The 16366-nt window shown below is 40.1% G+C and overlaps 1 protein-coding gene across 4 annotated transcripts in view; it reads left to right on the top strand.

The window, feature by feature from the left end:
- The window catches only part of FAT1 (FAT atypical cadherin 1), a 122391-nt gene extending 108133 nt beyond the window's left edge, over nt 1–14258 (top strand). For 3 of the 4 annotated variants that reach the window (XM_082863992.1, XM_082863993.1, XM_082863994.1), the window contains exons 20-27: nt 67–198; nt 1567–1724; nt 2354–2816; nt 3505–3658; nt 3791–3901; nt 5364–5995; nt 6699–6836; nt 12777–14258. In XM_082863992.1, coding sequence (XP_082720118.1) covers nt 67–198; nt 1567–1724; nt 2354–2816; nt 3505–3658; nt 3791–3901; nt 5364–5995; nt 6699–6836; nt 12777–13405 — 2417 coding nt within the window. In that variant the 3' untranslated portion in view covers nt 13406–14258. The remainder of the gene's footprint in view (nt 1–66; nt 199–1566; nt 1725–2353; nt 2817–3504; nt 3659–3790; nt 3902–5363; nt 5996–6698; nt 6837–12776) is intronic. The other variant, XM_082863995.1, reaches the window with a different exon arrangement.
- The last annotated feature ends 2108 nt before the right edge of the window (nt 14259–16366 follow it).

Here is a 16366-nt window from a genome sequence, read left to right as displayed (position 1 = left end):
GTTCTCTTGAAATTCCTATTAATTAGCTTTCCCCCCTGCCCTTTTTTTTTTTTTTTTTAAACAAAGGGGGAAAATGCCCACTTGTCCATCATGGATGTGAAGACAGCCCATGCCCTGAAGGATCTGAATGTGTCACTGACCCCAGAGAGGAGACATACAGCTGCGTCTGTCCAGGTGGCAAGTTTGGCCAGTGCCCAGGTGAGAGGTTCAATAATTAAGAGTACTTGTATTTAAAAAAGTAACTTTCAGAGTTTATTTTCTTCTTTGTTGGAGTTGAAAAGTATTGTAAAGTATGTTTATTATAACAAGTCAGACATAGAGGCGAATAAAGTAGTAGCTTTTCCTTCCTCTTGAACTCCTCCTGAGTTCATAGTTGGATGCTCTTCCTCTCTCATCAGAGCTCATATGAACGTACAGTCCCATACGTACAGATTTATTTTCCTTTTCCTTTCACACCTTTTTTTTTTTTTTAAAGAAACTGAGGAGTGATTACATCTAACACAGTCCTCTGTTATGAGCATCTTGCCAAGTCCTAATGCTTGTTAATAGTTGTACAGCATTTTGTAGCACGGCTGTACCATCATTTATTCAACATGGTGCTTACGTGTAGAGATTCAGTTTATGTTCTCCTGTGTTACAAGAAGAATCCTTAAACGTGTATCCTTACATATTGGTGCTTTCATTTCTGTACAGTAGATTGTAAAACTGGGACTTACCTGTATCAAAGGTGAACTACACTTTTAATTTTTAGATATACCATTATGTTAGTTTCCCAAAAGTTGTGCCAGTGCCTGTTTCTTCCAGTCATGTGTGAAGGTCTCATTCCCCCTTCTTTTGCTAATATTGAAGGTTTTCAATTAAAAAACAGATCCCCCCATCTAATAAGCATGAAATGGTATCTAATTATTTTAATTGCCATTTCTCTGGCTACTTGTGAAAGCAGTCTTTTCATTTGTTCATTGCCTGTTAGCGCTTCCTCTTCTGTGACTGGCCCATTCCTATTTGCGTGATTATCTGGATTATTTGTCTGTTTCTTATCTTTAATGTCTGGAGCTCTGGAGCTCTTTGTGTATTTTGATCAGAAAACATCTGCATAACGCTGTCTGTATGTTATTGATCTTTTGATTCGTCTAATTTTTATTTTGTCACTTCTGCATAATTTTACAAAACAATTTTCATCTCTGGATTGATACTATTTTCATCATTTTTGTAGAATGGGAATTGTTTTATGTCTTGCTTGAGAAGGTTTCCCAAACCACCTTCAGGCTATGTATTTTCCTAAACTGCTTTCTAATAATTTTATAATGGACATTTCATATTTAGGTCTTTTATTATCTTAGAATTCATTTCTCTGTGATACAGTAGTCTAACTTATTCTCTCCAAATAGAAATCCAGTTATGCTGTGCTGTTTATTAAACAAGTAGACATTTCCCATTGAATTGCATTTTATAATGTTATAATCATAGATCCAAAACTTGAATTAGTCAGGGTGGGAGTGTGGGGACACACTTATAAAAATATTTAAACTTGATTCTGATTTATTTTTTTCTCTTTGTGATTCACAGGGAGTTCATCTGTAACATTTACTGGAAACAGCTTTGTGAAATATCGTCTAATGGAAAATGAAAACAAGTTAGAGATGAAACTGACCATGAGGCTGCGAACATACTCTACCCACGCGGTTGTCATGTACGCTCGCGGGACTGACTACAGCATCTTGGAGGTGAGCGTTTTTGCATATTTGTACCTCAGATTGTGGGAGACTTTAAAAATATAAATTCCATATTATGTTCAGATTGTCCATTTTTTTAAAAGAATAAGATAAGCAAAATGAAATGGTTGAGTTATTCATTTAAATGGTTCATTGATACTTACACATAAGTTTTGTAGAATGAAAAGCTCTTTTTGCTCTGCGGTGACATAGACATTTACTTCTGTTTTTTACAAACATTTTTAGGTACCTGTGACTGTTAACATTCAAACTCTAAGTGATACTACACCTTAGTAATATTATAGGGAGTTTATAGAAAGGTCGTACATATGCTTGAAGTGATAATTAGCTTGCCTACTTTTTTTTTTTAGCATGATTCATTTTTGACTTCTGATAAAACCTGATGCTATTTTTGGTTGTTGTTTGGTACAGTTCATTATTACACGACGCCTTTAGGATACGCGGTTGAAATTTGATATCCTTGAAAGGTCCATTTTTATTATCTGTACGATGAATGAGCATGTGTTCTGTAGTACTTAAACGCGAGGGCTTACTTTCTTCCTTCCGTCATCAAACATGATCTGAGACTGTGCATGAAGACTCCATGAGAGTAAAGTGAACAGTGATTGTTTCTGTCATAGATCCACAACGGAAGGCTGCAGTACAAATTCGACTGTGGAAGCGGCCCAGGCATCGTCTCTGTCCAGAGCATCCAGGTCAACGATGGGCTGTGGCACGCGGTGTCCCTTGAAGTGAATGGAAACTATGCCAGGTTGGTTCTAGACCAAGTCCACACCGCATCAGGCACAGCCCCGGGGACACTGAAAACCCTCAACCTGGATAGCCATGTGTTTTTTGGTGGCCACATCCGTCAGCAGGGCTCACGGCATGGAAGAAGCCCCCAGATTGGCAGTGGTTTCAGGGGTTGTATGGACTCCATTTATCTGAATGGGCAGGAACTCCCTTTAAATAACAAACCAAGGAGCTACGCACACATTGAAGAATCGGTGGACGTGTCTCCTGGGTGCTTGTTAACAGCTACGGAAGACTGCTCGAGCAGCCCATGCCAGAACGGAGGTGCCTGCCACCCCTCACCCACTGGAGGTAAGCTTCACACGTGAGCCTTCTTTAAATGTTACACGCATATGCGCTTGAGGGGAAGTTCCCCCTGTATTTCTGCTCTTCCTCTTTTTATTCAATCAGTTTTGTCAGATCCTGCAGCCAGCATGGGATCTGAGTAGCATACATGATGCTCTAGCGGAGTGAGATTTTGAATGCATCCCAGCAGAGGCTGGAGGGGACAGTTTCTCTCCCGCTGAGCTGCGGCCACGCTGCTTCGTGTTTCCAAACACGTCTCATTCTGCACCAGTAGCCACAGGAAACCACAGCTGACCCTGAACTCCTCTCCGGCCACACGGACACTGACCTGGGGGTTAGAACTGGTCCCACGTAGCTCTTCTTGAGGCCTCCTTTTATCCAGTGGCCCAGCAAGGGGACTGCTAGCCTTGCTCGCTCTAGGTGGGAGTAGAAGTGGTTTTCCAGAAGGCCTTGGACCCCTCGTAAATTATGGTGAACTAGAGCTGTTTATGAGTTTTCTCTTCAGTTCTTTGTGTTTTGGTGATACCAGCACTAGACAACTTTTTACTCAGAGGGAATGGGAATTTTACTAGGTTTTCTACAGGTCTTGGAGAGCTAAATCTTCACCTAAACTTAAAAGTAAAAATGAATATACTGAGACTTATTTTTTGAGCTACTGAATGATAGGACTTTTTGTTCCCTTTTGCTGATACAGGTTATTACTGCAAATGCAGTGCCTTGTACGTAGGGACCTATTGTGAGGTGGGCATCAATCCGTGTTCCTCCAACCCCTGCCTGTACGGTGGCACCTGCATTTTGGACAATGGAGACTTCCTTTGTCAATGTAGAGGATTATATACTGGTCAGAGGTATGTAGAGTTTTCTTAGCTTTCATAGTTAATTTTAACATTAGCGTTTCTAATGTCATCATGTTTGTAAAATACATTCACTTGTTACCATTTAAGTATTCGGTTTATGTTTATTTTTTCCCTGTTCTTTAGGTGCCAGCTTAGTCCCTACTGCAAAGATGAACCCTGTAAAAATGGTGGAACATGTTTTGACAGTTTGGATGGTGCTGTCTGTCAGTGTGACTCGGGTTTTAGGGGAGAAAGGTAACTGGCTTCTTTCAAGATTTGTATCTGCACCTCTCTATAGTTTCACAGTGATCAGCAGATGCAACAAAACTTCATTAATTTGGACTGTGTTGCTTCAGGATTGGAATTCCGAGCTCATAATGGCTCCTTGCATAATTTATCTTTTCATTCTTTAAAATAAAAAAATACTGAGCCAAATGAATGTAATATTATAATGCTTGAAATATTATATGCTTTCAATATATAATGCTTCTATACTTTAAAAACATTATTTATGAACAAAGAATGTATGGGTGCTTGCAGGAAGTAACTGTTAAAGGAATGAGTAAGATTGTGTTTTTTAAAGCAGACTCCCAAGGAGTTGTTACCTGTCTGTGAGAGTGATGACATTTTTTCATCATTTATGTAGCATCTAAAATCTTTTTCCACTCTCTCAGTATCTTCTGTGAGCCTTCCATAATCCTGAGAGGTGATAATTATTTTCCAGGTGAAGAAAATGAGGCACTAAGGTGCCTGTTGTTGACCTTGAAAGAAGTGGCTTTTAGTTCCAGATGCCATTTCACCTTAGTTTTTAAACCAAATAGGTGAAGTCTTACTCGGTGCTTGTTACTTGTAAGTGCCTAGTGCTGTACATCTAGAAAAGCCTTCACCGTCATATCAGTCTTGTTAGAAGGCTTGAAGCGCGACCTGCCTGCAGAGATTCACATAAGGTTTTGCTCTAGTAGTGGTTGTGGTCTTGAACTTTGTCATCAGTCACATGGTTTTCATTTGTGAGTCTACTTTAATTCTAGACAATACTCAATGTATTTAACAAAAATGTCTCAGTAATCAAAATTGTAATGCTAGGTGAGTATAGGGGATGTTAAGCAGATACATTTTGTTAAAGGAGGAAGGGTTCCAAGTGTCAGGTGGATCTGCGCAGGTGCAAGGTATGCCCATTTGGGAAGGCGGGAGGCTGGGCGGCGGGGGTGAGGGGATCGCATGCGGACGAGTCTGTAAGGGTGAGGGTCTGAGGGAGATTTTCAACAGGGAGAAGCATATAAAAACGGAAGACAGAGTTTTCTAGCCTTTTTACATGCTTTATGGAACTGTCATTTTTCCAAACAGGAACATTTTCTGAGAAATCTAACCTAGTCTCTTGAAGTACATTTATCATGCACATTCTAAATTTCTGGATCAGAAATCAAGACAAACTGAGGTTTAGCCTATGAGTTTGATTTAGTAATCTGTTGAATCCTTAGAAAACTGGCAGTTAGAGATTGACTTGGCATAATGTTTATCTCCCAAATGTACAGAGTATGGAATCAAATGATTCATTACTCCACGGAAGGTTTTTTGTGTAGTTATTGTTGTCAGTAGTGTATTTTTGGGTGGATCTTATTCAGGAGGACTTAGCCGTTAGTCTCTAAGAGTCATAGGCCTGGCACGTTCTGGCTCATGTTGCAAAGGCCTCTCTCCTCAATCTGGGCTGTCTTGGCAGGTGTCAGAGTGACATTGACGAATGTGCTGGCAACCCCTGCCGAAATGGAGCCCTTTGCGAGAACACACACGGCTCCTACCACTGTAACTGCAGCCGTGAGTACAGAGGAAGACACTGTGAGGACGTCACCCCTAACCAATACGTGTCGACCCCCTGGGACATCGGCCTGGCTGAGGGCATCGGCATCGTGGTTTTCATAACGGGCATCTTTCTACTGGTGCTGCTGTTCATCTTCTGCCGCAAGATGATTAGTCGAAAGAAGAAACACCAGCCCAAAGCTGAGGACAAACACTTGGGACCCAGCGCAGCTTTCTTGCAAAGACCGTATTTTGACTCAAAGCTAAATAAGAACATGTACTCCGACGTACCACCCCAGGTGCCTGTCCGTCCTATCTCCTACACTCCAAGCATTCCAAGCGACTCTAGAAACAACCTTGACCGAAACTCCTTCGAAGGATCGGCTATACCCGAGCACCCCGAATTCAGCACCTTTAACCCCGAGTCTGTGCACGGACACCGGAAGGCCGTGGCCGTCTGCAGCGTGGCCCCAAACCTGCCTCCGCCGCCTCCTTCAAACTCTCCTTCTGACAGTGACTCAATCCAGAAGCCGAACTGGGACTTCGACTATGATAGTAAGAACAACTTTCTAAATCTTGGTACAATGTCGCTGAGCAATGGACAGTGAGGTGACAAGTCTGCCAGAGCTTCTGGTGGTTCAGATCAAACTGCGGAGTCTTTGTGAGTGGTGAATGTGCTCAGACCCTGTAGAGCTCTGGGACGACTGGAAAGCTTTTCCTGATGCCCCAGCCCTGGCTGAGCACTGTGGCTGCGATGTTATTTTAATTTAGGAATTGAATCCAGTCATGTTCCAGTTAATCTGGAAAGATCATTTTATCTTTGTAATTGATGTGGGTTCTCAACTATAATGTGGAGGGACTTTTATGACAAAACAGTTGGGAGGGTATTTGCGTAATAGGATTTTTTTCCTAACGTGGCCAGAGAAAGTGACGGTATTTAAGTGGCCTGACATATATTTGATGCTTTGAAAAAAGCTATAGGTACCATTTTCAAATTAATTCCCCAGGTTGTCTAATGGTGTCCACAGGCAGGTTTATTGCGGATTTCTATTCTGTGTGAGTCTGCAAGCCATATTTGTAGGTTTTTGGTTTTGTTTTTCAGGTGTTTCTGGTTTTTTTCTTTTGATGTTGTTTCACTAAACAAATGCCAGGCAGTCTGTGGGTCACGCCTGCCCTGCGTCAGGATACAGCAGGGAAGAAAACAGAGTCTCTGCCTTCATGGAGTGTAACTGGTTTGTCTGTCATCTCCTCCTTTTAGCTAAAGTAGTGGATCTTGATCCTTGTCTCTCCAAAAAGCCACTGGAGGAAAAGCCTTCTCAGCCGTACAGTGCCCGGGAGAGCCTGTGTGAAGTGCAGTCCCTGAGCTCCTTCCAGTCGGAGCCGTGTGACGACAACGGTGAGTAAACACACACCTGAAATGCCCTGGTCCCCTGCTGGCTGTCCACAGCCCTGCGCACGTGATGCAGCGCAGTCAGGTAGATGCGCCTGGTGCCCCTGGTTTGGTTTCACATGGTCTTCACGTTTCACTTCGGACCACAGTTAGACAATACCTTGGACAGCCTTGCATGAACTTCCAACGAGGGAAAATGTTTAAAATGTTTTTAGTGCTTAGGTATTGGAACTGTAGCAACTGGTCAGTAATAAGGAAGAAAATATAATTAATTGAAAGGTAATGTCTGTCTGATTGGTTAATTTCGCTTTGACCTTTTTTCCACAACAGTGAATATTATAGAAGTTATGTGGATTTTTTAAAAACCCTTGTAACAGCTTCCTTGAGCATACCCCGCGCACACACACTTACACGCTCACAGCCCTAAGAGGAGAAGCCATAGTCTGAAACATGCAACCTCAGCGGCACCTGCGGTATTACAAGGTTTTATTTGTCTCTTCCCCCAACTCCCCTGCGGCCTCAGCTCCCATTTGGATCAGAGCATACTGACTGAGAGCACAGTTTAAGAGATTGCTAGTAAGTTTGATTATATTTCTAATGAAGAAGGTTTGACGGTGGGATCATTGATGCCAGCTTTGTTTATCTGAGGGTAAATCGCATTGATAACCAGCTTTACCATATTAGCACATACCAGTAGAGAAAACTGTCAATATTCAGAAATACAAAAAAGTGAGTTTTTAATGGAAATTTTTGAATGTCAGAATTAGTAATTTTTTTTGCGTAAAAATGCCATGTGTAAACTGAATTGTTTGTGAATCCAGAGTAAATAGCCTATAATACACTGAAGAGACCTTTCTAAACTAAGGATGGCCATAAGTACGTTCCATTCATTCCTGAATCACTTTAAGCATGTTTTGTATGATATCAAGGTACACCTGTGTTTCTTATCTAGTGATGAAGTATATGGACATAACTGCTTATTAAACCAACAACAAAATAGAATTCTTTCTTTCAGTAGGTTTGATTCTAAAACAGTAGAGCTGCTGATTTATGTAATAATTTATATCTTTCTCCTTAAATGCTCTTCGTAAACCTCAGAATTTTGTCAGCATTTTCTTTCTTTTCCTAGTTTTTTTCACTGAAACATCATTCGTAATACTCTTAAATAGCTTTAATAAGCTATGGTCAAATTAGTTCAGAAAATTAATTGCCAGATAATACAATGTGAGAAAAAATACATTTTCCAGGAGTGTCTGTATTTTAATCTTTATCATAATTTTAATCATTATCAGTCATAAAGTCTGTATTAAGAATGTATTTAAATTATATTTTTTAGTTTTCTAAGGCTGTTATAATAGATTACATAGTGACTTGAGACAAGATAAATTTGTGACAGTTCTGTAGTTTAGAAATTTGATGCTTGTCTCAGGAGGCTAAATTTGAGATGTCAGTAAGGTTGTTTCTGGAGACTCCAGGGGAGAATCCCTTTCCTGCACCTTTTCCAGCTTCTAGAGGCTGCCCCGCTCCTTGGCTCATGGCTTACTCTTCCATCCCTCAAAGACAGCAACAGTGCACCTCCTGGCCGTTCTGCTCTAGTCACAGCTCCCTCCAGCCAAGGCTGGGAAAGTTGCTCCCCGTTTAAGAACCCTTGTGATTACATTGGTCCTGCACAGATAATAGCGGAAAATCCCTTCATCTCAGGACCTTCAACTTAATCATATTAGCAAAGTCCCTTTTGCCGAGGATAGTAACATATTCACAGGTTCCCAGGATTAGGTTGTGTACATCTTTGAGGGCCATCCTTCTGCCTATTACATGCATACTTATTTATTTTGGCATAGATGCTTTAAAACAACTGAAAGGGAAAACAAATGAAAGGGAATTTACACAGGAAACAGCCAGGCAGACAGTCTGCATTTCTCTGCTGGATGTTAGCTCACCAGCTGTTAACTCATCTGCAGAAAGACAAGAAAATTGGGGTGGGAGTACATAGAACAGCGACAAAGCCAATTTTATTTTTATGTTGCATAGTTTACCTTATTATATAGCTCTTAATTTTTTTTCCTGGGAAGAATGAGTTTATTAAATGGTCCCAGAAAATTGGCTTAGCAAGTATTTGACTCTTTTAATATGAAATCTTTTGCCCATGGGATGTTAAAATAAGGATTGTTTTGTCATGACTTGATTCATAATTGTCATTGTGACACAAATTTATGGCTAAAAATTTTTTTCCTAAATTACAGTATCATGTGGTTACTCTTTTCCTTTGATTAATAATACAAATATATAGCTTGATTAGAAAAATCTCTGAGACATATAAGGAAGAGAGTGCAAGGGTCATACGTAATTATATAGCTATGTTAAAGTAGTCACATTTTTAAAACTATGAGGTAGAAGTTATATAATATAAAGAAATGCTGTTTAATGCACTGTCTCCTGACTGACTGAAGATTTTCCTAATTTACTCCTTTTGTACCTTTTTACAAGCTTCCATAGTGACTGTAATACACCATGTCAATGCTGTAGTTGACACGGTGACTAAAGAAGGTATAGTCATGCCTGTGCTCTGTGTTTGTGTTCACAGTGACTGTCCCTGGAGTTGTGTGCTTTTGCCTACTGTAGTATTGTACAAAGTCCTTATGTTATGGTTCTGAGGAGGTTGAATACTTTTATTTTGTGCAGGTGTGTACATTAATAATCCAGATACATTGCAAAATATTGTTATATATGTGTGCCTGTAGTCTTTGTTACTTTTTGCCGTTCACAGTGAATTTACACAGATGCCAGAAGTCACCTATAGGGTCTTGACAGCTGCCTTTACATGGCACAATAGTAAGAAGTTAGAAGTAATTCTATCTAAAAAAATTTTAATATAAAAAATTATCTTCATATGAATAGGAGTAAAAAAATAACACACAGCTTTTATAATTAACTGTAACTGACTCTTCCTTTTTGGATTTTCGCTGAGGTATGGTCAAGGAAAATTATAGAACATGATAAGGTATATTTTTATATTTGGTTGAGTGAAAATCATTGAATAGGAAGGTTTATCTGGTCAAAATTATAGGAAATACCTGCCTTAAATTAAATTAGCCCTTTATTATACACTGAAATTCAAGTAATCACATGCAGACTGCACAGGCATTTTCAAACTGTAAGTCAGATCACCGTAGAGCTTGTGAACACCCTAATTGTTAGGCCCCAGCACCAAGGTTTCAAGGATTGAGGAGGGCTGGGTGGGGCCCTGAGAATTTGCATTCCCAACCAGCCCCCAGTTAATTCTGGTGTTACTGGTCTAAGGATCGCGCTTTCAGAACTACTGGCGTAGACCACCAAGAGTACATAAAGCTTAGGGGATCCTTTTTGCTAGGACATATGTGTCACCAAGATTTAGGTGAGAGAAGGATGGTTTCAGGCCAAGTTTGATGGGATGGGGCAGGGGTGAGGTTTCCGTGTTTACTAATTACAGTTACCAATGAGCCTTACACTTACTTTCCTAAGAAGTACCATGTCTTTGCTTGGTGAGTCAGAAGGTGATCTATATTTTGTCGACTGAATTTTAGTTTTCCCGTGATGAAATTCTAATATTTTAAATATTGACAGAGTTTAAAGAAGCAAAATTTGAGTGGTTCTTTCATTGCAGTCTCTTTCATTGAAAATATTTTCGGCATATTAAATATTAATTGAGTTTAAAATTGAAAGCTAGTTTAAATTTAAGAATTATTGAGTGCCTATTTAGTAACAAAAATTGTCAATCCTCTTTTTAAAAAGAAACTACCACATTTTTAGCAGGCTTTTTAGAATAATTCTATAGATACAGTTAGCTAAATACTGGCTTATTCATGTTTTAGAATCACCACAGGTTTTGATTTAAATTCCTAGAAGAGAACCGTCAAATCTTCTTTGTTCCAAATTATTTCATCACAAGGATTTTCAAGAACATCATTGAACGCACAGAAGGCATTGGCCTTGTTGAGAAAGTCACTAATCACCATGATTCTTACTTCCATAATAATAAGAATCATGATGGTCGCCAACAGTTAGTGCTTGACCTACATTATCTGATTTAATCCTCCAAATAACTAAGGGATTTCCACCCCCATTTCAAAGATAAGAGCCTGAAGCTTAGCCAGGGTAAGCAACCTGCCCAGGGTCATGTGATTCACACTGACTGTCTCTGCTCCATGCTGGAGTTCCACATGCAAAACGAGGACCCTGAAAGAGCAAGTGGATGGGTGGGCTCTGGGCTACAGGCAGCTAATGGTGTCTCCAAGGAAAGGTGGACAACGTAGGTATAAAATCGTATTCAAACTGGGCAAGGTTTGGAGAGATTTTCTCTTGGCTGTTCATAAGTGTCTAAGTGCATTCATGGTTTCTCTGAATTTAATGGCCATGTGCAGGCCTTGCTGTGCTGGAAAGTATGTGTCTCTTGTGTCACTGTGGCTTTTGTATTTGGGTTATCACCTAAGGGACCTGATGTGACCGAGCCTTTCATAATGTTTCTCAGTAACATGAGGGTGTCATTTAAATTCCTTACCAGTTTACATTTTATTAGCGCCTATAGACTTTCAGTTACTCCTAACAAAATTTTGTGTTTTCAGGATTAGCTTGCCAGAAACAAGGGAAAGAAAGTAAAATCCTGAGTTTCCAGGCACAGTCCCTACTTCATCATCACTCATCTTTTCCCTGCCCTCCCACGTCCCATTTTATTTGTGCTACACAAATTTCTCACCATTTGGAATTTTCATAGATAATGGCTTAGAGGCATAGTACATGGCTGACTGGGCCTTTATAAACAGTTTATATTGTGTTATGTACTTATCTTTATTGCCTTTTCAGCCGTCCTTCTCTTTTAATTACAAATGTTTTCTTTTCTCTCTACTCTGCAACCAAAAGAGTCTTTTGCTGCTCCTGACCTCAGCAAATCAAGAGGTGACTTATGCATGCCAGTTGTTCACTGATAATTCACTAAAACAAATTGGCGGAGGTTCTACCCAGTGCTGACTTGCTTCATGTGTTTGCGCAGTAACTAGTGCATAGTTGTTCGTGCCCTGCATTCTAAACGCGACTGCCTCACCTTCGCCCGTCTGCCAAAGGGTTTCAAAAATCCCGGGGTGGGGGGAGGGTTTTTTTTAATAATTATACTGTTATAATATATAGTTGAAAATGATCCTTAGTCCTTTCTAAAGTAACAAAAATTGTAGTTTATCAAAGATTGCGTTGCAGTTTTCAATGTTTAATTGCATTTTTGATTTGGAGGCATGCTTTGATATGTCACTGTGTTAATACAGTTCATTGTTTTTCTTAGGGCTAATGAAAAGCAGTACAATTTTTAATATTAAACTTGTAATGTTATTATAAAGGCAATTTATTTTTTAAATTTTAGCATGCTAAAGATTGCTTTTATTTAAAGATCACATTAATTACTGTTTTTTTTTTTTTAACGACAAGTAGTGCAGATCAAGTGACATTTAATATTTTACTAAATAGAGACTTCTTTCTGAAAGGACAAAATTTCTTTACCAATGTCCTAAGACTGAACTAATACTCTTCTTTCTAAAGAGCAGTGGGTTCTAAATTACAAGAGGAAAGCTGAAAGGATGATTGGAATCATTTGAAGAAAAGTGCATGTATCTAGATGCTAGCATACTGCTCCTGTTAAAACTTCCATTTCTTTATGCAAGCACCTAACACTTGAGTGTTAGGTGCTTACATAAAACTGTAAGTCCACATTTTAGGAGCCAGAGCCTAATTCATAGAGGTTCTCAAAAGTGGTTCGGGATGGGAGGACGTCTTCAAAGCAGAGACCAAGGGTTTCCAGAATGTTGATCCTCTGTGAGTGGGAATGCCTTTGCACCTGTGTGTGTTGCATACACTGAGCCCTTTTTCCGTGGTACGCACTCTTGGGAGGAAAACACGTTGAAGTCTGTTTTCTTTTCTACCAAGGGTATCACTGGGATACATCAGATTGGATGCCAAGTGTTCCTCTGCCAGATATACAAGAGTTCCCCAATTATGAGGTGATTGATGAGCAGACGCCCCTGTACTCAGCAGATCCAAACGCCATCGATACAGACTATTACCCTGGAGGCTACGACATTGAGAGTGACTTTCCACCCCCGCCAGAGGACTTCCCCGTGCCTGACGAGCTGCCACCCTTACCTCCAGAATTCAGTGACCAGTTTGAATCCATACACCCTCCCAGAGACATGCCCGCTGCAGGGAGCCTGGGCTCTTCATCGAGAAGCCGGCAGAGGTTCAACTTGAATCAGTATCTGCCCAATTTCTATCCTACCGATATGTCTGAACCTCAGAAAGCAGGCCCTGGTGAGAACAGTGCTCGCAGAGAACCCTACGCCCCTTACCCTCCAGGGTATCAAAGGAGCTTTGAAGCCTCCACTGTAGAGAACATGCCCATGTCCATGTACGCCTCCACAGCTTCCTGCTCTGACGTGTCTGCGTGCTGTGAAGTCGAGTCTGAGGTCATGATGAGTGACTACGAGAGTGGAGATGATGGCCACTTCGAAGAGGTGACGATCCCTCCACTCGATTCTCAACAGCATACGGAGGTCTGATGCTCAGACTCCCCGCAAAGTGCCTGAACCGTAATGAACCTAGAGATTCTGTCAGTGATCTCCTGCATTGATCTTTGCAGCAGTGCTTAAGCGCTTTTTTCGGTGAGCTGAAACGGGCATGGCTGCACTGAATCCCGCACCTTGTGACCTGTTAGCCATTTCCAGCGTCCTAACCTTCTGTCTTTGGGTGAAGTTTACGTCGGCTGTGCCATTTCTGAGCATCTTTTTTGTATTTACATTTGTCTGTGTTAAAATAATAAAATGAAAATCAGTCCTACTATCTTGTTAGCATGATTCATGTATTTATATAGATTTGATTATTTTAATTTTCCTGTCTTTTTTTGTAAATTTTATGTACAGATTTGATTTTTTTTAGTTTTAACTAGAATTTCAAGATACTTTGTGCATTTGTTTTTGACCGAATTTTGGTGGTGTTAGTGTCATTACCTAGCACCCTGATTTTTTAATATAACCAGGGTTTCACTCTGTATCCTTTTCAACTGAAGTATGACGTTTCGTTAATACATTTCAGTATAGTCATTCATTTCTATCTGTACATAGGATGAGGACAGATCCCATACATGGACATGTCTTAAATGGGTTGCTGTATTTTAGAATTATAAAGATTTTTCATTATTGGAAAGTGTAATGGGGACCTTCTGCAGACTGTTTAGAACCAAAACCACCATGACACAGTTTTTATAGTGTCTGTATATTTGTGATGCAATGGTCTTGTAAAGGTTTTTACTGAAAACTACCATTAGCCAGTCTTTCTTACTGACAATAAATTATTAATAAAATACTTTAGCTTTACTGCCTGTTATTCCTCCGTATTTATACTCCTGTTCAGGATTCAGTTAATGAATTGAGAAAGAAGGGCTGGACGGACGGATGGATAGAAGGATGGATATAGCTTTTTTTGGCTTAAATACGAAGAGTTTCTTTGCAGTTGCCAAAACCAGACTGTACTTACAGATGTTGCCACTAGGTGGCAGTATATAGCTACGTGCTACTGCTCAAAACTATAGGTATAGAGGCAAACGGCACTCTTATGTAATAAGTATTTTCTAAAACGTCAAGAAAACTTCTCATGCATTTTTTATTTTATTGCTATTTCTTGGCCATAATTGAAACGCATCTATGGTTTTATCCTATGATTTATATCAAAAACAAAGCATTTTATGAATTATTTTATCTTTCTGTTGTCAAAGAACACATCATACTTCTATAGGATTTAACGTGAAACTCAGAAGCCATCTTCCATGTGTATTTATAGTCAAAATCATCTCTCCGTCCCACAAATATATGTTCAGTACAGACCATGTGCCAGCCACTGTGATACGAATTATACAGAATCAAGCGTTCTTAGAACTTTGCAAAGACACAGTTTCCCTTTAGGTAAAATGCCTTTGTTATTTTATTAAACGATATATATACAGAGTTTAAACATCAAAGAGAGCTAAAATACGTATAACCAAAACCAGCAAACTCAGGCACTCTGCTATAACCACTTACAACCCTTTAAGCTGTTTTCTCATTTTTCCTTTCAAATTTTTAAGTGTATGTATTGTCACTTCTTGAGTCACTAATTTTAGGAATTGCAGATCATGTAGCCTGTAAACCTCCATTGCTCTTGTTATCCTCGCCTTAGTTACACCTTCCTTTTTGGTTTAATTCACACATAGTGTTTTCATTGTTTTGATGATGTAAACATTCACCACAGAGCTAAGTAACATGTGATGTTTATTTCCATTTACTTTGTAACGTTCTCATTTTCTTAATTGCCTTAATTTTTCTTTTACTTATTTTTTAGAATTTGTGACTATTTTATTAATTTATTCAAAAAAATCTTTTGTTCACTTACTGAGTATCGTTCTGTATGGACAAAAATTCTCTGTCTCCTTGGATTTTACATGGGGGGAGGGTAGGTGGCAAGGGGAGATGATGAATCAATAAGATATTTCATAGCAGAGTATGGAGGGATGACTGCTGAGGAGAAAAATTGCTATTGGGGAAGGAAAGTGGTGGGGGGATGGGGGATGGGAGGTGAAAGCTGAAGACCTCAGTGGCAAGCTGGCATTTGAATAAACACCTGCAGTTGATAAGGGAGAATGAGGCCACAGGGCCACCTGGTGCACCAGCATGCCTGGCAGAAGAGCTAGTATAAAGGCCCCAAGGTTAAGAAGGTTGAAGAAAAGAGGGGAAACAAGTGTGGTCTCTCATGGATTTATAAAGCGCCTCTTAGGACGTGGTCAAAACTAGTAGATGAACATTGCTGATATCTATAGGTCTTTTACTTCAAGGATCTATTTCTCCAGAGGAGGGACTTCGCACTTCCAGCTTAAGAAATACCGTTGCTCTTATTTTAAAGTTGGCTGGATGGGAAGACTGGCGGTTTTATCATGCACGTAGTCCCCCAGCTGTCATTTCTGGGAACATTCCTCCTCCCTCCTCTTTGCCTCTTGTCACCGAGTCTGTTCAGGACGGAGCTGAAAGACAGGTCTGTGTACAACTGAAACAGCCAGCACCCCTGGTACCCCGTTGTCACCCACTTTCCAGTGAGAAGTCATTGTAGGCTGCACGAGCTCTCCAGGCTGTGAGGTCTGATTCCTCCTCTGCTAAGGCATGATTTATCACTCCCCGCACCGCCCATCTTCATACACTGTAGTGTGGTTTATAGTTAATACCTTTTTACTTGCATTGAAAATGGGGCTGCTTTTTAACTTTTTCCCCCTTTCCCTGTTGTGGATTTTCAAGAGAAGAAATAGAATGTTCTGCCACCTTAAACTGGAAGTCTGGAATACGCTCTTAACCACTGATTCCCAGTGTCTAGAACGTCAGTATGTTAGTTTCATATTGTGCCACAAATTACCAGAAATGTGGTGGCTTAAAATAGCTCCCGTTTGCTAGCCCCAGTTCTGCAGGTCAAAAGCCCAGCATGGCATGGCCAGGTTCTCTGCT

This window comes from Leucopleurus acutus (assembly GCF_964270905.1).
Source record: "Leucopleurus acutus genome assembly, chromosome: 21".
NCBI classification, from domain to species: domain Eukaryota; kingdom Metazoa; phylum Chordata; class Mammalia; order Artiodactyla; family Delphinidae; genus Leucopleurus; species Leucopleurus acutus.
This window is presented reverse-complemented; position numbering and strand designations above follow the sequence as displayed.